The 24,337-nt window shown below is 38.7% G+C and overlaps 2 protein-coding genes across 2 annotated transcripts in view; one reads left to right on the top strand and one right to left on the bottom strand.

The window, feature by feature from the left end:
- Window positions 1–24,040, top strand: part of LOC128263352 (uncharacterized) — a 33,815-nt gene extending 9,775 nt beyond the window's left edge. Inside the window, exons 2-7 of the mRNA XM_052998379.1 lie at window positions 3,553–3,792; window positions 19,851–20,030; window positions 20,119–20,232; window positions 20,311–20,394; window positions 21,069–21,170; window positions 21,242–24,040. Coding sequence (XP_052854339.1) covers window positions 3,561–3,792; window positions 19,851–20,030; window positions 20,119–20,232; window positions 20,311–20,394; window positions 21,069–21,170; window positions 21,242–22,875 — 2,346 coding nt within the window. The 5' untranslated portion in view covers window positions 3,553–3,560 and the 3' untranslated portion in view covers window positions 22,876–24,040. The remainder of the gene's footprint in view (window positions 1–3,552; window positions 3,793–19,850; window positions 20,031–20,118; window positions 20,233–20,310; window positions 20,395–21,068; window positions 21,171–21,241) is intronic.
- LOC128263358 (outer dense fiber protein 3-like protein 2) lies at window positions 1,633–2,181 on the bottom strand. The gene is made up of 2 exons (XM_052998385.1): window positions 2,026–2,181; window positions 1,633–1,967 (listed from the first exon to the last, which is right to left on the bottom strand). Exons 1-2 carry the CDS (start codon window positions 2,039–2,041, stop codon window positions 1,744–1,746), a joined length of 240 nt encoding a protein of 79 aa, XP_052854345.1. The 5' UTR covers window positions 2,042–2,181; the 3' UTR covers window positions 1,633–1,743.
- Window positions 24,041–24,337: the final 297 nt, after the last annotated feature.

The raw sequence follows: 24,337 nt of genomic DNA, 5'->3' as shown, positions 1-24,337 counted from the left end.
AGAGCTGCCCAGTTCCCCAGATCCCTGCCCTCCGACATCCCCATCCCCATCCCCATACTGCAGCAGCGAAAATGCAATCAAATACGGACTCCGACTCCCGTCGGTGTGCCTGTGCGAATACGTGATGTCCAAACTATACAAGCGGTCAGCCCGAGCATCTGCAAAATGCACGCACATCGCACATCCGTGAAATTCCTGAGTCGCTGCTGCTGGTGCCTTTGCTTCTGCTTCTGCTTCTGCTTGTGATTGTGCTTCTGATGGTGCCATGCATTTACGTTGACGTTGCAATTACAACTGGGCTGGCAGCCAGATGGGAGGGGATCTGCTTCAGTTAGTCCAAAGCCCTTTCCTTTCCTTGGCTTTCTGCTGGCCATTCCCACGACCAGGGCCAGTACACAGAAAGAAAAGCGAACTATGTGCGACTTGACAACTATTAGTTTAGAAGAAGAATTTTGATTCACCGATGTGAAATTTGTTTAGTTATAAGAACATTATTGCTGGATAGACTTTTTATAACTTAAATTTACATTTATAGAGAAGCAAAGGTATTTTTACATAAGCTAAGTTTGCTGTTTTTCAAAAGTTTCATGCTTTGTTGAAGTTTTTTTTTTATTAAAAATTTTTTAACAAATCGCAAAATATTTTATGTCTGAGTTCAAAGAATATGTGTTCATTTCGTTAAAAATGTAAGCCATCGAAATTCATTTAATCATTACCACACGCGCTATATTAAGATCATTTTTATATAAGTTGAGAAAAACTAAAATAATAAAAAAGAACACCAGAGTTGGATGCAAAATTACTTATCTTTTTATTAAGAAGCAGCATTTGTTATAAAAATATTATTGATTTGAAAAAAAATTACATTTAACAATGCTAAAAACCAGTTTTCTCTTATAAAGTTTCAAAGTATTTAGCTTTTAAGCTAATTAAAACAAATCCCCAAAGACGTAGATATTTTTCTGTGTACCAGTGCCATCCCAATCTTTCTGCTGCCTGTTTACTGTGTGATTATTACAGGCAGCGGGGAAAATAACAGGCTTTCGCTTAGATGCCAGGAGCTGTTCCTTTGGCCAGTTCACTCAGCTCACTCGGTCGGCGACTGGACTGCAAAGTGAGTTACTTAAGAGCTCGGCCGGCGGCTTCATTACAGTTCCACGTCCTCCAATCGGAGGACAGTCACAAAGCCCCACAGCTGAAGAAGAGGGCTCTTCTAAGCCCTCGAAGTGGAGGGTCCTTCGCAAAAGGCTTTTCTGGCCCAACAAGTGGTTGTCGCCGCATTGTGTATCAATACTCGCATCACCGTCATTACTCCCACCTCCCGCTGCTGATTTGCATTTAGCATTTTGCATTTAGCGCATCCTCTCCCCCGTTGATTTGCATGTGTCATCGAATTAATTGAAGAGTTACAAGGGAATTGGCGATTAGTAAGCCCAGTTGCCATGACAGCGATTTGAATGCAAATTGTACGTCAATGTCTTGGCGACTAATTGATACAAATTGGAGCCAGATGGCGGGGGTTTTTACAGGAAGTAAACGATTAAATGAAATATTAATGGATATCAATACTTAAATTCAATAAAATTGCTTATCCTTATAATTATTAAAAATTAATTTAATTTTGTGTGAACATTTCATAAGTTTCGCATACTTTATTGAACGAATAATTGGTGCATAATGCATTCTAAGATTTATTATCACATGGATTTTACTATCACATGGACTCTCATCAAGTACTATTTTTTAAGCGAATCTGACGGGAAGTGCCTTGATCCTGGAACTGCCCACCAAAATGGAGAACTGGGGGCCCTCCGAATTGCCATATCGAGTGACCTTATCGACCTTGTAGGCAGCAGGACCAGGACCAGGCTTCTCGTGCCTCCTGCGATCAATCCTGCGGCCAAAGGAATACTGAGGTCCTTTTTGTCCAAAGCTGCTGGGCAGCATGTAGGCTCCAGGTCCAGGTCCTTAAAAATCAGTAAGACCAAGTACGCTTTTTCCAGCGAAATTGAGACTTATACTTACCATAATTTTTAGACATCTCCAAAAAATAGGTTAGATACAGAGTTTTTCCAATATTTTCTTAAAATAAGTTAACCATATGTAGACAAATTAAAAAAATTTTGTAACAAAAAAGTTTGTGTTTGCCGCGAAACTTTGAGATTAGGAATGAAGCCAAGCTATATAAATTCAAAAAGTAGCTGAAACCAAAAAGTCTTGGTTACTGTGATTGCACCAACAAACAAATATTTAAGGTTATTTTTTCTAAACTATTTGGGTGAGGTAAAAGAGTCGTTAAATTATTCCCCAAGTTGTATGCAGCAATCCAATAAAATACTGTTAAATGAACACATTAAACGGTTTTTAATTACTGCTTCACAAATGGATTGACACATTTCCACACTGATTCTCACAAGCTGATTGATAAAATATTTATTTATTGTGCATAAGTTTGCAATCTGCTTAATTATCCGTAAATCACCAGCTACTCCCAACGCCCAGACATAAAAGCCAGGGCGCAGAGAGCCAAATAGCAACTCACGCTCATTAATTATTAACACCTAGGGCGTAAAAAACATTAATTAACTTTTATGCACACGCCACACTAATTAATATTTAATTTGCCTCAAATTGTACAACACTTTGCATTGTTCTAGCCGCTCCCGGAATTCGATTCACAGTTTAGCTGTGTACTAATAGATTTTATTTATGAGGGTTGTATCTGTCAAATGCGCTCTTGATTCATTTACATATACTTTTAGCTGACAAATGGCACATTCTAGTAATTTTATGCAAGTCCAGTCTGATCGAAAGCAAAGCGTTTTATCAAATTAAGCATCTCGCATTCCGCCGGTTACTATAAATGTTAACCGTTAACCAAATTATGTTGACATGAAATATTCATGGCATGTTCGACATAAATCACTTATCATAAAATATTTAACATCTTTATTGTGTTAAGAATGTGAATACTTAATAGATGCAAATTATTTGGTTTTGATGGGCTGAAGTTTAAATCGTTTAAATTAATGGGAGCTTTGTGTTGTTTTATACAAAGTTAAATTAATAATAATTCAAAGTGAAGAAACCAATTTAAAAAGTTTAAAATGTCAAGAGTGGCATTCTTAAATAACTTTATAATATTCTTGTTATTTGTGATCATCTGTGTTTTCGTTTCCTTCAATTCCCAGCTATAAAATATAAAATCATTATAAATCATTTTATGCTTCCTTTTATAAAAATTTAATTCCCAAAGTCAGATGGCGAGTTTGTCCATCACGTTCTTACTATCAAATTGATTTTTTTCAATTAGTACTTCTGAAAGCACGCCTTGAACTCCGAACTCCCTTTCCTCCTTAACTTTCACTGGCAACTTACAGCAATTTTTCCTCGCATTTTTTAATTCTGAAAGTTTTTGGCTGATGCTGCAGCCTTTGCATAAATAAGGGAAAATCAATATAGCTATGAAAAGCAGTATAAATGCGGATTTAATAATTAGACAGCTTAAAGTGTTTTATTATCAATGTTCCCCCTCCATCTTGTGTATTGCAGCCACAGAAATGCACCGAACAGAGAAGCATTCGGAGCCATCCCAGCTGCGACTCTGCCTCGAATTTCATCAGGAGGATTCCGGAACAGATCTGCAGATGTCTCGGAAAAAATGCAATAATAACCAACAGCGGCGCGGTCGTCGGAGGCGGATTGACTGGGGGAATTCGTTGGGAGCTTATGGGTCCATCAGCCTGACAGTTTTGATGCTGACCATTTGCATGGCCCACACGTCGACTGCCGGTAAGTGTTGAAAACTGAAAAACTAATAAAATTCCGATATGAGTCGAATGATTGGACAGGCAGGCGACTGGGTAAAGGGGGCAAAATGCCAGGCGGGGAGCTGGTACTGAAAAGCTGACAGCAACATGCACCAGACACACAAGCCTCAATTAAAAGCACATCAATAACAGTCGCCACCCACTCGATCCACCCACACTCCGCCCCTTTCCCGGTGAATCCCCAACCATTTGGCACTTGGCGTGCCAGTTTAGCCTGAGGGTCTCTGGTTCCTGTGATTTCGGATTTTGATTTATTTAACAATTTAGCAACAACATTGCCAATGTCGCAAGCTGTGACTGTGACTTGCTCTACATTGGTCCTTCGTTTTAGGGGGTTTGGAATTCGAAGAGCGGTTTTCTTGCTCACTGCTGCAGAGCAAATATTGGAAATTATGCATTTCCGTTTTTGTGCACTTGAATGGGGAGAAATTACAAATTGATCGGTACAGAGAAGTAAAGAGAAGAAGTAAATGGATGTTCAATGTTGTGAAGTGTGGTGAAAAGAAAATTGGCATCAGAGAACTAACGCCACATGTCAAATTCATTTTCAATTAGAGAGATACAAGTTTCATTGAAAACGTTTTATTTATTTATTTTCAATTGTATATTTTCGGTTAAATTTTTGTATGACATATATTTATTTGTATGACATTCAATGTAAAAGCAATCATTCCTATAAAAAAATCTTGCCATTTTTTTGTATGTAGCAATTCGTGATCATTGCTTAATGCTCAAGAATTCTTACTCTTAGCCAAATATATTTAGTGTTTACAGAATTAATATATAATTAATAAAAAAAAAAAAACCTTTAAAAAATATTGTTGCTCATCTCAATTATCTTAGGCCAAGTTCATCATTGTAGGCAATTATAAATTACATTTTTCTAGTGCTAAAATTGTAAATTAAAGCCATAAAATTTGTTCCACTCCCGTTTAGCTTACTTTTAAGTGCAATTAATGCTGGTAGACATTAAGTTCGTACCTACATGTGTTTAATTATCCCCAATTCCCATGAAATTGCCAATTCTCAACCGCAAAACGTCTCAAAGTATGCAGCAGAAGCGAAAACAACGAGCCAAAATAAACTTGTCGCTGCAGTTCGGAGGGAAATTAACACTGCCCTTTTGGCATTAGCTCCCTTTTGGGCACTCTTCCCCCAGCCAAAACAAACATGGAGCAGCGGCAAAAGAGGAAAACAAAATGTTTCCCGGCTGTGGGCGCTTAGAAATCCCCCTGGGGCCAAATTTGAAAAGCGCTTTAATCGCTAAGCTGCGTTTTGGCGTCAGATTTTGTGTTCCGACAGGTTCACTCCCCTCCCCATAAATTTGCCTACGTTCTTTTTGTCCTTTGAATTTAACCAGCTGTTTAAACATTTTTGCTAACTCGGCTGTTGTTATAGTACCCAGCAAAGGATTGGGGTACGCAAGACTTTAGATCAAGGTGGGAACAATAATAAATAGCAATGTGACAAGCACTTAAAATTATAAGCAATATTACTAGCAAAAATTAAACAAATTATAATCTTTACAACATGGGCTTTATAAATTAAATAATTATTTTTGTTTTATCACGTAAAAATATATTAAAGAAAATTTTCTAATTTCAACACAAGTTTTATATTCTCTAAAATCCTTCAAATTTGTTTTTAAAAGCATTACTTTTGTTATTGTATTGCAGGGATACAGGCATTTGGTAGATTTATTAATCCATCATTTTAAAAGCCCTTTAAATTATTTGTTACATTTTAAGACCAATAACTTTTAGTTGGTTGCAAAAATCCTTTAAAAGAGTTTTGCAAATCCTTCCAATTGGTATTATTGTTCGAAATTACAAGTTGCTAGCTAAAATTTGTTTGTCCCTTAAGCAACATTTTTTTTAAAGGCCTAGGTATCCCTTAGTCTACCCGTTTGGCAGTCCACAGTTTTTTTTGGAGCTCTTTACCACAACGAGCCGCCAAATGAGGCATCCCGGGAAGGAAGGCGGGAAGTGAGAAGAGGGAAGTGGGATCCTGGGGTTCCCCGGACTGGCACTCGCGGAAGTGGCGGCTGCGGCTTTTGCATGTGTTTGCTTGGCAGCTGCAATTTTCGTTGGCCATTTTACACGCTCTGCCTCCCCTTGGATTATGTTCAAGTTCAGCGCTGTCCCAGCGAAAAAGTTTACAAAAAATTCGCCAAAAGAGCGGTGTGTCCTAGAATGCACATAAACGAGCAGGCTTAAATGTTAAATGAGGATTTCAGAACTGGCTAACTTCATCCATTGAATTAAATGTGAGTTAAGCAACATCCTTCTGCCTAACAATAAGGTCAAATTGAATTTGGTCAAACGGCACGAAATTAATTTTAATTTTTTATGTGCACCTTTTTAATTTTCAATTAAGTGGCATGGGTACGAATAAAAGTAAAGGGTTTAATTTGTAGAAAATAGCATTTTCCTTAGCTAAGCCTATAAGGAGTTGTAAAAAGAAGGATAAAGGAAAAGAAAAAACTAAAAGCAGTTAGAGTTTTTTTAAATACACTTACACAATCTATGATTTTAGTTGATGTATGAAACGAAAAATGAATAAACCGATAAATGTATTTAAGAATTACCTAATTAAATAAAAATATAAGACTTTTGTGTAATATAAAAAACAAGTTTACTTAGTTGATAACCGTTTCACACTGCACAAAAAAAGGGTATAAAGAATGAAAGGCCATAGAAATACCTGCTTCCTTCTTAACTGCCTTTTTACGAACCTAAGAAGTGGTTCTCGACCCTAAACCAAAAACGAAAGCGAAAAATGGCACTCAAACTCTTGTTAAGAGGCTCAACAAACCAAGAAATAAACAAACCACTGGAGCACCAATGAGAAATGGATGCGTTCGGGTAGATCTGGGGAAGCCAAATCAAACCTGGTCGTAGGAAAACAAAAAATCCAGTTTGTATTTTGTGTGCAGCAGTTGTGGCCCCAGGAAAATTGTCAAGGTGAAAAGGGGAAACAAAAAGCACACAATTCGACAGAACATAAGAATGAACTACAATTTTGCAAATTTTAAGCACATTTCAGTTGCTGTGAAAAAGTCGTCAGCGGGGCAAAAACGCGATTTGCATATTCACACCTACACGAGTGCAAGCAGCACCCACTCACACTCGGGGCAACACACACACACTTTTGGCCCATAACTTGCATACAATAAATCTTGTGACGTACCGAGAGAAAGACGTCACGTACGAAGAAGAGGATGGAGAAAAGAAAGCGAAGCTGGATACGTTGCCTTTCCCTTCCTGTTTCCTGCTCAAGTTCCTGCCCAGCGCTTGTTGTGTGTGAAATCCTTGCAGTCGTCGAGGATAAGCCGAGCAAAAGGTCCCAGCATCCTTCGTCTTCGTCCCTTCGTTTTGCTACGTACTGCTGCTCACCGCAGAGTGACGGTGAAAAATCGTCGCCAGTTTACATGAAAATTGTCAGAGCACTATTACGAAAATGAAAATGAAAATGAAAAGAAAATCGAGCTCATCATGGGTATATAAAAATACATATTTCCCACTCTACTCCGCTGCATTGATAATGAGAACCATTGAGCGCGAAAAAGAGAAAAATAAGGAGTAAGCACGAGGAACTGGATTTGTATTCATGTCGAGTACGCCAACAAAAAGCTTTGATAATAGTTTTGTGGTGGAAATTAAAACAAACATCTAAGAACATTCTAAACCGAGTACAGGTTTCTGGGATTAAGTGGTTGATGGCAAGAGATTCAACTTATAAATTAAAATGTGCCCCAAGTCAGCTAAATTCAAGAAGAAAAAATTAATGTCAAGTTGACAGAATTTCAGATGGTTTACTAAAGCACGAAAGAAATCAAACGATTCTTGTTAAGTTAATCGGCATATATGTTATAATCAATCAATGTTAAATTGATTTAAATTAATTAAAATAATTTTCTCAAATTGGATATATTTAAAAAAAACAAGTAAACAAATGAAAATAAATGAAGAAGTATTTTTTTTAATTAAAATTACCTTTGGTTGCACAATCGATTTTTAAATGATCATACAATCGAAAACAGAGTCAATAATTGTGAATTGTATTGTGAACGAAAATTGTAAATAGGTTTTTTGAAAAAAATTTTAAAAAATAATGTTTGTATATTTAATTTAAATATATAATAAACATATAATATATTATATTATATAATATTATAAAACACAATTAATAAGGGGTTTGATAGACATTAAAGCTTTAAAAATTTGGAAACATAGTCATAATATTTTATTCTATTATAATTGTATATGTGAGGAATATGTAAATTAATTTAATGGCATCCTATTCTATTTTAATTGTATATATAAATAAAATCGTTAGTTTAAAGAGATGTACAGAAGTACGCCAGAAATATGCATCCAAACAAAGAATTTACATTGTACATTCTACGATACCTCATGTTTATTTTTATTAAAGATATTTTCCCAACAAAATGCTTGCTAGAATTAAAACCATTCTTTCGAAATTGATTGACTTTCGCCCAACCTCCGGTTTTATTGCCCGCATAGGAGAAGTCTGAGTACCGCAACCACATCATGTTCTCCTATTAACTTGCATCCCGAACGTCCTGGGAAACCAGCATATTGTTACACTAAAAGCCCCTCTCCGTGTCCCTCCTTGGGCGTCTGTCGCGTGGAACGGGGTAAATGGATAAATAACGATATGTTTACAGATGGCACTGGGGCGAGAAAAGCGGGGAGGGCGGGCAGGAGCGAATGTGTCGCTGATTTATATGCGAATTTTTATATGCACAGTTAAGGTGGCACGTACTGGATGAACTGAACTGACTGGGGAAAGACACAGAAAGACCCGGCCCGAGAGACAACTCCTTTGCCAGTTGTCAGCTGCCTGTTGCCTCTGCAAACAAATGCGGCGGCGTCTCCGCTTGTCGTCTGAAGAATATGTAGGCAAACAGACGGGACAAACAGCCAACAGCCGGCAACTGGAAGACAAACAAACGGATTGGCACACACACACACACACACCCAGTTGCACACGACAATGTTTTTGTTTTAAATGCGTGGGAATGGCAAACGTCTTCAAGGCGAGCCTGAGATTTGTTTGGCTTTTTTCGGGACTCTGGCTTAAAGCTTTAAGCAAATTCTTAAACACACTTGAACTGCAAAACGGCAAATAGCTGCTCATTTTTAATGCATACTTCATAAATCCTTGTCATAACTTTGTTGGCCAACTTGAGCTGCCTCGTCTTCGCCATCATTTGCACCCCACCCATAATCTGCTGCCTCGAGTTTGTCTTCTTGGCGTTGCGTATACGCAACGTTGCCTCGCCACTGCAATTTTACGGCTTATGGCCAGGCCCCCGACCGGGAAACTATTTATCTGACATTTATATGCAATGGCCTTGCAGAAGCCATCAGCCATATTGCTAAATTTTAGATCGGAATCATCAATAAACGGGAGATGATGGAATTTAAATAATAAAATATTGCTCCAAATTATTCACGCTGAGATACTGATGGGAGCTAGTTAAATAGACTTTTTTGTTTTTTTCTTTGTTTTGTTTCAAATACCCTATTATTCACACTACATAAATTATTATGGTCTAGCAGTGACTTCTCAACTTCCACAAATTTGCCCCTAAAAACGATTCAACTTCAATTAGCATTACAAAGGCCTAAGTCGAGCAGCTTGACTGCCAGTTGTACCCTTCCTTTCTCTTAAAAAAAAGATTTTTTCCCACCCCGAAAGCCAAAAACCGGAAATATTTTAATTTCCGCCTGTGCTCCTCTTTATTTTTATAATTTTTTTACTGTTGCCAGCTTTTAGGCGTTGCCGGTTTTAATTGCGGAGTTTCTTGTTTTCGTTTTAACCATTAAATTAAAGTAAATACTTTAAGCGCTTGGCAAACAGCAAAAGCCATCAGAGAACGGGGTTCGACAAATATAAAAGAAGGAAAAAAGACCTACAGGAAAGTAGCGTTAAAATTTGCATAAAATGTTTTAATTCATGGGCAGTCCCCCTTTTGCTGCCCGCATTATGTCCAGTTTGACATTTTAAAGACAACAGCTGCCCGGCCCTCGCGGCTTAATTGAATTGTTTAATGGAGTCTTACGACAACACAAAAAAAGGAGCGGAAGCGAAAAGAAAAAATCAAAACGGCATAAAATAAAATGCGGGTCGAGGCAGATGCTTTCACCTTTCCGGACACGGCCACTTTCTCCGCCCCGTTAATTTAACGCCACTTGGCAGTCGTAAAAAATGCCAGCAAATTGTCGCCTTTGGTCAAAGGAAAGAACTTCAACAAAAAAGCAGAACGAATCAGAAAGAATCAGAAAAAGGCCAAGAGCAGACAGGAAAAGGTAAAACGGATACATTATTATCATCGCTATCGCGATTCCTGCTGTTATCAGCTTATCGGTTCGACTGAAGCACATTCAATTTGCCATTTTATTAACCTGTCTGAAAACTACCTTCCTCAACTTTCCGTCCCCCAAAAACTTTTTCACAATGGCAAAAGTTAAATCTGTTCACATTATTCAAGCATTTACGTGGGGCTTATGCCTAAAAAAACTTTTCGCCCCCCTTCAACCAAAAGGCAATATTTTATCGCTTGTATTTTCCATAGATTTCCAATACAAACACCACGATGTGTACCACTGGGATTTGATGCCCCAAAATATATTTTTGTAATTTAAAGTTCGCCAGCTGACTTTGCGCCATAACTATGCCGAAAGCGCTGCAGTCACGTCGGCCAATAAAAATAAGTGTATACTTTTGGCATATGCAAACGCGAAGAGGACTAGTTCTAGTTCAACGCGTGCCTGGCATTTTCTTACGAGTGTTCCAGGTAATTCTATAAAGTTGCGTCCATAACTTTGGCGGAAATTATTCGAACTAGATCGTTACACGAAGTTTTCCTTGCTGACTGCCAAGTTCAGACTTTATTGAGGGTCGATGTTGGTTTATTGACTCAAACGAAAGGCTTATTCAGGAGGAACGGATAAAGTCGGTGGGAGATAATAATAAAATAAATATAGAAAAAACTGAGAATACTTCATCCAAATACAAACTCTAGGAGTTCGGAGTCTGTTTCTCTTTTTCACCTTAAATTGCGTAAACATTGAGGACCAACAATCAACATACTAGCCACAAACAAGTATAAACTTTGCCTGCTTCTCCCCGACTAACTGTCATAATACGTGCTCCAGATGCAGCAATAAGCATAATAACACAGGGAAGGGGGCTGGGCTTGTAAGGACAACAAACAAAACTCGGTTTGACTTCTGTGGACCAGGTCAAATGGGTAACAACAGCAAAACTGGGAAAACTTACAAGCGACTCCAAGTTGCCCTTGCTGCTGCCAATGTAAAACTGTGTGTGAAATCGGAAAATGAGTCCCCAAGGAAGTTCATCGAAAGGAAAGCCCGAATATGAGCTGCGATGACGACGGCACATATTTCTGGGAAAGACCAAAGGGGAGCTTAAAGCGGCATTAAGTGGTCATGAGCACGCCTCGGCGAACAGAATCTGGCCAGGACCGAATTGTACTGGCCCGAAAGTAACCATCTGACCCGGCAAAGGATGCACGATGAGTTTGCGGATTGCCTGCCTGTATGATAGTGGGTTTTGGTGTTTTGCTGTTTTGCTGTTGCTGTTGTTTGCCTTATACCATGACCAGTGGACACAACGAAACTGTTGCTGTTTTGAAAGGGTTTAGACGGGACGAACCAGAATTAAAGAGGACTACGGTGCCTTTGGAATGGGTATTGCTTGCAGCATGTGCATATGAATGAATTAATTGGCTTATGTGTCAAAGATTTAAATATAAACTTAAGGAAGCCCACTGAAGATTGAATCAAATTTCTGAAACATAAATGCAGCTGGTAATATAAAAAACGTTTAAGAGTTTTTTTATATTTATTAATAAGTCGTTATTGTTGTTTTATGTTGGTACAACTATTATTTTTAAGCTTCACTTAAAGTTAAATATCTTTATTTATAGTAAAAATATAACGAAATAAAAAGTATTACGAGTTAAAGTATTAGATTACAGAAAAAGATTATAGTATTTTATTACTGCCGTAAATATAACTATATTATTGTAGTCTGTGTTTGTTAGGGCTTAAAGAAAAAATTTTAATCAACTTAAAATAATAGAGTTGAAATGCAAAAATAGAATCCAAGTCGCCCCTAAAATCTTCATCTGACTACAGCTTAAGTCTGGGCAATCAATTTTTGATCAATACATGCCTTAAAAATAATAATTTTAAAACTATGTAATCACAGTTATAATTATGATTTAGTGCTCGATAATACAATTAAATAGGTAAATCGGCAAATAAAATATGACCCATAAAGAGAAATCCGAAGCCGCCTCACATAACAGCGCTAAGATCTTATCAAAATAAGCCAATTGAAGAGTGGCCAAGAAAACCAGAAATGACAGAAAAGACAGAAAAGACAAACATGTAACACATACCTATGCTGTAACTGTAACTCGACAGCGATCGACCAATTACAAAGCCAAAAGCAAAAGGCCAACTCGGCTTGGCAGCTGCTGCCACTTGATAATGTGCCCGAACATCATCCTCTTTTGGCCTAATGCGAAAAGCAAACAGAGGCCAAGAGACACACAAAGGCCAAAACTCACACGTGCCGAGCTCTGAGAGCCTCAACTTCTAAAATGAAAAGTGTTAAAAACTTTTACTTTCGATGCCAGCAATCTGGTTTGTGTGGGTTAAGTTTTTTTGAGTTTTTGAACTGGCCTAGAGCTAGTGCGAAGGGCCGAGCCGGCATGTAAATTAGCTTTTGAAGAGCCGGCCCAAAGACGCCGGCCAACAAGTGGCGCGCGTTCGCCTCGCTGCGGGTAATTATATTGCGGTCACGTCCCGTTGAGGCATCTGTTTTATGGTGTGTTACACTTTAACGCCGATCTGCAGAGCTCCTCCCCGGGCAAATGTGGTAGAAAGAGTTGCGGAGTGCTGGGCTAATGACAAATCTGGCTAAATTGAAAAGAGCTCACAGTTGGCCACAACCACATCCACATCCACATCCACATCCAAGGACAAGGACTTGGACTTGGAATTGGCTTGTTGGCTTTGTGGCTGGAACAGAGTTCAGGAGGATGGTCCAAAGAGTAGAACCCGCGGTGCCCAACATAGCGTATGCGTAATAAATGAGCTTGCCTTTTAAAGCATTGTCAGACAATTGATATATGAACAAATATAAAAGCCTATCAAGGTAAATTTCGTTTTACTGAATTTATTATTATATATAATATATATTACATAATATAATCTAGTTCAATCTTTTTTTAAATTAAAAAAATATTTTTTATTTTTCTTTCCTTAGTGGTTTTAAAATAAGTGTAAGTACTTTTTGTTAAGGGTTCATTTAGCGGTTTTGTTTAAGCCCTTTTTTAACTCTTATCTCTCTCATTTAGCGGTTTTGTTTAAGCCCTTTTTTAACTCTTATCTCTCTCATCATAAAGTTTGACTGTTAATTGTTTTTTAAATTTATGGTTTCTTATTTTTAATTGATTTATGTATTTATTGTATTAACAAATAACGAAAGGGTACAACTATATCAGATATATCAATTAAGCAAGATATAACAAACAAATATAACAAACATTTTGTCTCTAACTCAAAGCCCAAACATCATCCCTTCTTCATACAGCTTCAGTTCTAAAGTTTATATTCAGAATGGATCATAGCTTTCTAATAAATAGATGTCACATTATGGACATTTAATTTTAATCATGTATTGTGGAACAGACTCTTTAGCTTGCCAATTTATAATACCAAAATAGGTCAACCAATGTTATGCAACATTTTTTTGCTTTTATTTTAAGTGTTTTATAAAATCAAATTTTGTAGTAACTAATTGTTTAACAGGTTCAACAACTTTGAGTATCATGAATTACATCATATATTTGATCTTATGGCTTGTTGCAATTTAATAAATCCAGTTTCATCTTGTAAGGGCTGGCATTGCTTTCACATGATATTGGGTAGAACAGCGTAATTATTGACATTGCATTTGATTACTAAAATAAATCACTGGGTGTATTAGTACTTCGCTGTGAAATGTATCTGCCAATAACCAGTGGCTGCCTGCCTCGCAGCCCATAGACCAGTATGTGATTACTCAAATTGCTACAATTAGGGCAGATGGGCCAGGTAGCATCAGTATATCTATATCGGCTCACCGAAGTGCCCAGTGTTCGTGGATCTTGGCCGTGTATTGGAGTGTTGGAGGGGATAATGCGCCTAATGACAGCCCGAACGATGAGACTAAAAGCAGACAGTCGGCGAGCTGAGGGCATGCCATTAATAATTTAAATATCCCAACTCGGACAGGGGACATCGCTGTGGCGACACGAAAGGTGCTTACTTGGGGGCTGGATGTGGGCATGATTACAAATGCGAAATCGAATTGGTGTTGTGGCTGTGACTGTTCCAAACGGGTAAAGTCAGCACTCATGCGATTACTGTTGCATTTCTCTCGTCCGCGATGATAATTTCATAGGATGTACGGCCTGTGAGATACTTTAATTTAGTATTATTTGAGTAAGAATAAACACCAACTAAAGAACTGACCTCTGTCTGCAACCTTTTGATTTGTATAATTGTTCATTTTAATACAGCCAATGCTGTTAAACTAACTCTAATCACAGTAGAATACACTTTATTAAATCGTTTACTTACATTTGTCAATAACATAAGTAATTTGCAAGATAAAACCTTTTGACAACAAATCGTTTATGATAAATATAACTTGGTATTCTTCAGGACAATGTTGGTTGATTTTTGTTATGATGCTAAATCATTTATGATTAAAAAAACTTTAACTTTTAATCCATAATAAGAAAATTCTTCTCCTAAATGTTTGCCAAGCCTTTTGATTAATGCTTAATTAATTCATTTTCTCAAGCATAGAAGAAACTATACCTAGTTCACAAGCTGAACCTAGCAAATTAAATTTTTTAATAGAAATCAAAATATTTTGCTACAGTGCTTGTTAAACTTTTGATTGGTTCCATCATAAAAGCAACCGTTTCCAATTTTAACTTTGTTCAATTCAGCAAATGAATTCATCGCCTCTTTTTATCATCCAGCGTATTTTGCTTCGCGCATATCACCTGCCATTAAACCGTATAATTTGTTTTCTGTGGTTTTTTGTCGGGCGATGAGTTTGTGTTTTCTGCGGCTTTTGAGACAAAAGTCTCTGCTCGCGCCGCCTTTCGGGCCACCTCATTTATCATCTTTGTCCAGAACGACGACAAGTGCAACAACAAGTTCAGAACACTCAAAAAGCTCATTTGTTGTCATTTGTTGTCATTTGTCCGTCTCTCCCATCAGTCGCCCGCCGTTTTTTGATTGTTTTTCATTGTTTTTGCTTTCGTTTTGAATGCCATTTAAGCGTCAATTTGAAATCACATTCAACATCGCAACTGCCTGACTTACGCGCCGCTGGTTTCTCGGTTTCCGCTGAAATTCCACATGGAAACAATGGAATCATCATGGGGTATGGGTTTAAAAAGCTGTCTATAAGCATGACGGCATATTCTTGTTACCAATTTGGAGTTTAGTTTGACATGCATGCTAAGATCGCATTGCCAACAACATTTTTATAAAAATTTAACAATTCAAGATCTAACATTGACAAACGATGTATTCTTTCAATTCAGCAATTACGTCTCATTCAAGTTTCGAATTTATGCAAGACCTAATTCATATGATGTCTCTTGAAAAGTGTTTATTTTAATTCGCCAACCCTTCCTATGATTAATGACAGCAAATTATATTAAAAAATACATTTTTAAATCGTATTCAATATATTTATATTTAAAATGTAAATGTTAAAATACGTTTTATACATAAGTTAATTCATAACAAAAATTTAACTTATATTACTAAAATATGTATTTTTTTTATTTTATTTTTTCTAACTGCTAAAAAAGGTCTTGAGCTCTACATTATTACACACGACAGATTTTAGTAATTATTATTTTAGAAATAAGAAATAGTCTCAGTTTTGATTTCCCGCTAAAAACATGACGCTATTTTAGTAAAAAAAAAGTTTTTGAAAATGATTTTTTAGCTTGTACATATCTCCCTATCTATTAATCCCAGATTATTTCAAGGCTTTCAGACTTGACCAACTCAACTCCGATAAAATAGCAATTACACTCACAATTCATGGGCGAGGAATTTCTTTATTGCATTTGGCCGAGCAGAAGTCGTGTCAAACTAACACATTTTCTGGCTAACTAACCGCAAACTGCTTGGGAAAACTGAAGGAGCCACCAGATGAACCGACCCCGCAACGATTTAAACGCTCGGCGGAAATTCAGCTCGGCAATGCGCCGGAAAGAAAGCCACTTGCTGGAAATGTAATAATGATGGAAAACATTTTCTGCGCCGGGCTGAAGTTGAGTAGTTTATGAAGTGTAGGCGACGGCGGCGGCGGCCAGACAATTTTCCGTAATTTCCACGGTCCTTGGCTCGACTTTGGCATGATTTGTCGTTGCCGTTGGTTTCGGCCTTAGGCGTTTATAGCCGGCCGTATTTATCAATGGTGTTAAGTATTATTAATAGTGCGGTGCAGTGGTGTGGTTTCGCGGGGGAGGCTGTCAAAAATTTGCCCAACTGGCAGTGCCTTTAATGGGTATTTAGCTGATAATATCCAGCCTGAAAGTGGGGGGTGTTTACAATCCAGTCTCCTTGTTATCCGATTTTCCTACGCCCCTGGCACTCAAAGTCATTCTAGGCCCCTTTTCTCCCAACAATCCGATGGGTTGTTTGCCAGCTTGTTTATAACAATTGCCCGGAATTGTGCTTATCATTTATCACGACAAAATAAAACCAACATTAATTTAGAATCAATGACATTTATGGGTATGAATCAGCAGCCGCTGCAGCGGCAAATCGCGTCACATTTACTGGCATTTGCATAATAACTTTCTGTTTTGCGGAAAACAATCAAAAGCTAATTTACAATGCAATTTCGCAGGGAACAATTTATTGTCAGTCGGCAGAGACAAAAACAAAAACAAAACAGACTCAGCGGCTCACAGAACTTAAGCATCAAGAGGGAGTGGGATAAAGCAAGCGAAGAAGCTGACGGGAAATCTAAAATAAGATCTCTCGGTGGCGTATACGTAATCTGACCGAATCGTGTCACTTGAGTCCCAGACAAATGTCATCCGTCCCCCGACTGCTCCACATAATGTGTATAATAATTTTGCTCATTTGAAACGTGTTGGCTAGCCAAAAATTACTGGTAGCCCAAACAAAAAAAACCAAAAAAAAAAAAAAAAAATACCCAAAGACCCAGAGACAATAGAAAGTCGCGGAATTAGCGCTGTCATCCACTATGCAAAAATGAAAACAGAGCGCAAAACGGGAAGCTGTTCTACTAATTGCAGCGTTTCGGATTTCATCCATGTGTGTCTGTGCATTGCATAACGAGCAACAAGCAAAATGCTTAAAAAGGCTAAGCGAAAATCGTAGACGGTAAAATGATTTCAAAATACTTAGCTAAGTGCGATGCAGTGATATGGGGCTCAGCTGGTAAACGCTTAGTCTTATGAAGATAATGCAGGGGGACTTTAATGAGAAATATACTTAAGGCTGAAAAAAGGAGGTACACTTAATGGGGAAAACTCAGCTGGGGTATACACCTCATCGGGAAAATATAATAGTGTAGCAATTTAGCACTTGACAATATCAATCAATCAAATAACCGCGTAAAACAAAAATATGGTTTTTAAAACGAAAAATTCAAATAAATTTTGAAAATCGGAAACAATACTTAGTAATTACAATTAACCACTGTATAAATATAGTCAAGACAAGAAACTGGCCTTTAATTGCTAGTTTTTCAACAATTGGCTTTTGCTTATCATTTTAAAAAACAACACACAAAATTGCTTTAATCAAATTTAAAAAAAAAGTTGCTGTGCCAATGTTCAGTATGAATAGTTGTGAACAGAGAACATAAAATGTTTTACCCACCATAATAAAATAAACTTCTAAATTGAATCAATTCTGGACACTTTTTCCGCCCCATATAAACAAAAAGATACATCTAAACAAGTCCCCCCTTTTGGCCGAAAGGAAAAAGGGAAAAGTGAGCAGCATATGCAGTTCGCTAATGAGCGCTAGGAAAAACAATTTAGCGTGGGATGTACATAAATAGGTCCCAGTTTATGAAGGGGACTCTGGACTCAACATAAAGGATGGCCAGCGCAGGCACAATAAAACCGAACCACTGGGCGTATGATTAATGCTCGCACATATTTAATCATTTTTCATGCCAAATGACAAGACGAGCTCGAGCTCAAAAGATTGGGTTGCCAACACAAGACCTTAAAGAACGACAATTCCAGGGGCAAATGGAAAATGAGTTCGTTTGAAAGCAGGCTTGTCAATCGGAATTATACGCCAACTGGACAATCAACGAGCGTAGACAAAGCGGCTGCCACTCCATCTTCTGCTCCTTCTCGTTTTGTTTCGTTTCGTTTCGGCTTGCCAATTGGGAGTCGCCTCAAACGGGGCAAACAAAAAGCCAAACTAAAACTAAACTCATTTAACTTTGCCGTATTTTGATAGCATTTTACCTTGCCCAGCAGCAGCAGCAGAAGCAGAATCAGAACCAGGAGCAGAAGCAGTAGCAGCAGCAACAGGAACAACAAACAACTGTTATCAAAATGTCATTCATTCAAATATGTACCCAGTGACAAGGGGGCAAAGGGCATCTGCTCGTTCCCCCACCTCCACTTCATGGTCCCTTTTTGCTTCTGGATACACTCTGCAAAAATCCAAAAAAAAAAAAAAATACATAATCAACTTACATTTGTAAATTAAAGCATGAAGGCAAATTTACATTTTAATTTCATTAAGGGAAGATTCAGGACAGCTTTGCACAAGCCACTTAGCCTACAATCACAATTCTCTTTAGCATCCTCAATCACAAGAAACATATCCTCAATTATTTAAGTCAGCTTGGCCTGGTATTAATGCAATTATAATAAAAAATCCTAAACTTTAGCCATTAAAAAAGTTTAAATTAAATTAAACAGAAACCTTAACAAATTTATTATTTTCAGTTCAAAAATAAGTCTTTGAAATGACTTTGAAAATAAAATAAATAAAGCAATCTGATATCAAACTTTAAGGATTCAAGAATAGTTTTATGAAATCTAAAAAAATGCTATTATTTGTGTGAAAAACTTGCAGTGGCTCCCCTCTTGATATGTTTTCTACAGTCTTAGTCAGTTAAAATTGTTAATGGGTTACAAAACAGAGACTTTTATTTAATTAAAATTTCACTTAAAATGCCTGCCAATAATTTTTTAAAGTCATAAATTAAATCTATTTATTATTCATTAAAAAACTAATAAATTCTGTATTTCTATTCGCTTTAACTTGGGTGATTCAGAGAGCTGAATATCTGAATTTATTTTTAAAATTACTCGCAACATTTTGTGTACTTAAAAATGTATAATGTTTCTTGGCTAAATAATAATAAATATAAATGTATGTGATTAACAATTCTGGCTAATTTTTATTTATATTATTAATTCAAGAGTGCTAAATTATTGTAGCTATTAAAAATAACCTGGTTGTTCTTTTACCATGTTCTAAAATTGCTAAACATTTCTTTATCCACACATTAAATGTGTTTTATTTTTAATAACGATTTTTGTTTTTGTTTGTTTATCTAACCTTCATTCAAGTTTGACACATTTGTTCTTATCTAGTTGTACTAACCTTTCACCTATGTCCACCTGATATTTTCTACCACCTTTTTTGTGGCAGTTACCGAATTAAGAGATTTGCGGAAAATCAAAAAGATTTAAAACCAACTAAATCAGCGTGGGCCTTGTGGAAATCTGCGCCTTAAAATTACCCCCATTTTAATGGCTTCTTCTCCCCGTTGTGTTTTTTTCTGCCAGTGCCGTATTCCTGGCCATGACTTTGTTGACTTTCAGCTTTCTCCTATTTCACACTCGTGCTTTCTCCTTTTTTGCAGTGCCCGCCATTGAAAGCAGCAGCGCATCCTCCACACTCGTCATGGTCGCGGTCACGCCGAGCACTCCCCCGACTCCGAGCAGCTCGAGCGGCGGAAGTGGTGGATCCTACGGCCTCCCAGGCGGCACCACGGAGTCCCCGGCCTCGGTTTCGGCTTCCCCGGAACAGCAACAGCCGCAGGGTAAGAACCGAAAACTAATCCTGCCATGCCACACCCACTCCTAAAACTAAATGACTAACAATGGGCCACCGTTTCAAATTGTTTATAGGCCATTGCCTGCTGGACGGGATCTGGGTGGCCGAGAACCATGCCCGTTGCGAGTACCAAACAAGCTGTCGGGCCATCCAGCGCACTGGCCACTGCTGCCCCGATTATAAATGCGGTAAGTGAACACTGTTCGCGGAAAAATAGCCTCTCGGATGCATTTATGCAAATCTCCCGCTTCCTCCCTTAAAACCAGATTGCGAGAAGGATGGCAAAACTTATGCCAATGGTTATAAATTGGTTGATCCGGACACGCCGTGCACCGTGTGCTATTGCAAAGGTGAGTGCATGCTGTTTTGCTTCAAAATTGGCTGTGAACTGAAAGAAATTAAAGCTAACTTTAAAATACATAATTTAATTGCACAGGGACATTCTTAAATAAAATTGTACTAAAAAAAACTACCGAAGTACAACAATTTAAGTAATAAAAGTATTTCGCTTTGATATTCATACATTTTCAGTAATTTAAAAAAAAAAAAAAATGAAATTTTTATAATTTTTCATTTGACTATTTTCGCAATTGATTTTGAAACTAAAAATTTAAAGCATATTAATCTTAAATATAATAATAATATCAAATTAATTGAAAAACATATTTTTCTTAAATGAAATGTACTTTGTTAAAGACTTAAACATACAAAATTTTATAAACACTTTTGCCAATTGCATTGTAGAAAATATGACAAATATTTTTGTAAATATAAAAAATATTTTATTTATTTATTCAAACAATTTGTTAAGTTCTTCGAAAAATTGGAACAAAAATTTATGTAAGATTTGTGAGATTTGGTTCTTGTTAAATATCGTTCTGCGTTAAAACTTTCCGAATGCCAACTTTATTTTGATGTTTAGCAAATGTTAGAATGACTTTATGCACCGGTTTTGAACATATTTTGGCTGAATTTTGCGCTGTTGCCCAAACACTTTCGCTTAAACACACTCCATTTGTTGCAGGCGGCGAGATTGTTTGCAGCTCGGTGACCTGCTTCCGCCGTGACGACTGCCTGCCCAAATACGTGCCCGGTCGCTGTTGTCCGGAGTACGACAACTGTCCGAGTGAGTTTTCCATTTGTGTGCGGGCGGATCCACCGAGTGGTCACTAATCCCTGCGCTCCTCCAACCCACAGTTCTTGACAACAACCCTCCGCTGGCCAGCGAACCCGTGGCCAGCTCCACCACCTCCACGCAGAAGCCGGTGTCAGTGGCTCAGCCGTCCGGATTCAACTGGAACATCACCATCAAGGAGATAACCAAGCCGACGGAGATCCGGATAACCGACGACAACAGGGCCAAGCCTTCGATTCCCACCCGCAAGCCGAGCAGTTCGATGCCCACCACCGAGGGAGCAGCCAGTTCGCTGGAGATCAGCACGGCAACAGGAGCAACAGCAGTCACAACAGCAGCTACAACAGCAACGCCGGTCGCCAGCAGCACTCCGACAGCAGCAGCAACATCGCCGGTGCCAGCAGCAACACCAACGGACACGGCAGCAACACCAACGCCCAGCCGAGACAGCAACCCCAAAGCACTTCCAGGCGGCAGCGAGAGCTTAAAGCTCATCGCCTCGGTGGGCTACATCGAGCGGCCCCTTTCCCCCAGCAGCAGCAGCAGCAGCGGCAGCAGCAGCAACATGGTGGAGCAACAGGTGAAGCCGCTGGTCACCTACAACTCGGAGGCACTGCAGCCGCTGGCCGGGAGCGATCCCAGCAAGGTGAACATCAAGCGGGAGTACACCACAGAGGGTTCGAGTACCAAGAGCTCTGAGGAACCTCTGCCCCTGTTCATCCAGAATGGCTTTAGGGACTCGTTGGTGGAGTCTTCCGACGGGGAACTGGAACCCGATACGGCGGGCAGTGACAATATCTACCACATCATTTCGACGACAGAGGGACCGGGAGCAGGAGCCATTAATAGGGTCACCACTGATGCCCCAGCCACTACGCCAACATCCATCATGACCAACAACACTACCAAATCGGAGAATGAAATCAGTACAGAGGGCCCGGTATCAGCGGGCAGTGAGATGCCCCCGCCCAGCTCCACACAACACCACATGGACGTGGATGAAGATGTGCCCCAGGTGGAGTCCAATCCGGCCTACCCATCGCTGCCCGAAGACGACTTCAGCCTGCGGGACGTGAACTTTCCGCTCGTGGAGCTGGAGGACATAGCCGAGTCGGAGAAGGACGAGCCCCGCAGCATTCCCAGCCCCTTTGAGATGGACCACAGGCATGTGAAGCTCACGCCCGATACGAACCTGGATGGCAGTGGCAGTGGCAGTGGCGGTGGGGATCTGGATCTCTACCAGGAGAAGACCTCCACCACTGAGGAGGCCATGATGGCGGCCGAATCGTCCGTGCGGGAGAAGAGTTTGATGGTGCCGCTGCTGATGTACAGTGGCGAGGACACATCCGGGGAGACGCGCATCCAGAACGGCAGCGATCTGCAGCTGGAGAGGATCAGCCAACCGGGCGACGAGCTGGAGCTGGAGCTGGGCAGCGGGGAGGTCAGGGAACCGATTACGCCCAAGTCCACCCGGGTATCCATTCTAGAGATCGATGAGCTGGGCTCGGGGGCGGGCCAAGTGGGCGGTGCGGATCCCAAGGCCGATGCCGAGAGCCTCAAGCTGGACGAGAGCCAGGAGCAGGAGCAGCAGGTGGCCAAGACTGGTGGCCAGGACAAGTCGGCGGCGCGGGCCGAGAAGAGCTTCGTGGAGCGGCCCCAGCCACTGGGACGTCTGTATCTGCAGAGGATCTACTGAAAGGTCTCGGTTCACTTGGAAGATCAAACCCTTTATTGTATATACATACACCGTAAGGCCTAGTAGCTGGAGAAGCAACGAAAATCCAAGCATTCAAGTGAGCAATGTGTTAGGTTTAAGTAGCCAGATAAAGGGGTTCAGGAGGAGCATATGTATATGTATATGTATATGTATATGTATATGTATATGTATATGTATATGTATATGTATATGTATATGTATCCTTTGAAGTTTTATCATTTCCATAGACTGCATGCACGACCCTCTGAATTTATCAACGAACGATTTACGAACCACTAACCATTTACCATTTACCATTAACCACTAACCATTAACCTACTATGATTAGCAAAGCTGGGCTCCCCAAATGCAATAACGAAATGTTTCATCATCTGAAGGCAATCCACATTGCTTAGTTATATTTCTTATTTATACGTAGCGACCTAAGTGCACATATAAGACATTCAACAATCAACCATTGCCACGCCCACAATCGAAATTCATCGAATAAGTCGCAACCACATATGAGAAGGAAAAATTTTTAACTTGTTTTATCGCATCATGATTTTATTTAATTTGTAATTTATTTCATAACGAAATGGAAATGATTTAAAAACGGCTAGAGGGAGTAAAGTGAATCGATCCCATGACGCGATGGTTCATCTTAAAATGCAATGGCTTATAGTCCTATAGTCCTCTTTGATTTGAAAAGCTTTTAAGTTTAGACTGAATATGGCAAAGTTTTAATTTAAAGCAATTTACAGTTACTCCTACTTTAACCATAATTTATATACAATTTAAAATAATTTAAACTTGACATTGAGTCGATGATTATCGAATTGAAGAGCAAGGACAAGGTCCTTCCCAAGAAGGACTTCCAAAGCTCGCCTGAATTTAAGAACTAACGAGAGCAGAAAAGTGTCAAAATAAAAACGCAGTCATTCTTTAGTTAGTTCATAAAATAAATAATTACCTATATGAACATAATTTATTTAGGCGATGATCGTGCACACTATCACTACCACTCACACACACACACACAAAAACACAGATTTCTTGAGATAAAGTAAACTATATTATGAACTTACTTTAACTAGCATAAATTTAGATTGAAGCTCGTTTTAAATTGTATGAACTATCAAATAAAAATGAGGTAATTCTAAAACACGAGTACATTTTTTAAAGGCTCTTGGGAAAATTATAATAAAATAGTGAGTTTAAAATTGGTTTAAAATACAGGTAGGTTATTGCAAAGGCAATACGATTTCACGGTGTATATTACTAGATTATACAAATTTAAGTCCTTGGAATATATTTAAAAGTATTAAATTTTCTCATTCGGCAAGCTTAAGTACTTTGGTAAAGCGGGTGGAGTCAGAACTTTCGAAAAAGTTTATTTAATTGCACACATATATTGATATCAAAAGTTTTTTGGGTTTAAGGTGCAATAGTCTTGTTAAAA

This window comes from Drosophila gunungcola, unplaced genomic scaffold, assembly GCF_025200985.1.
Source record: "Drosophila gunungcola strain Sukarami unplaced genomic scaffold, Dgunungcola_SK_2 000001F, whole genome shotgun sequence".
NCBI classification, from domain to species: Eukaryota; Metazoa; Arthropoda; class Insecta; order Diptera; family Drosophilidae; genus Drosophila; species Drosophila gunungcola.
The sequence above is the reverse complement of the archived record's forward strand: the minus strand, read 5'-3'. Positions and strand labels throughout refer to the sequence as shown.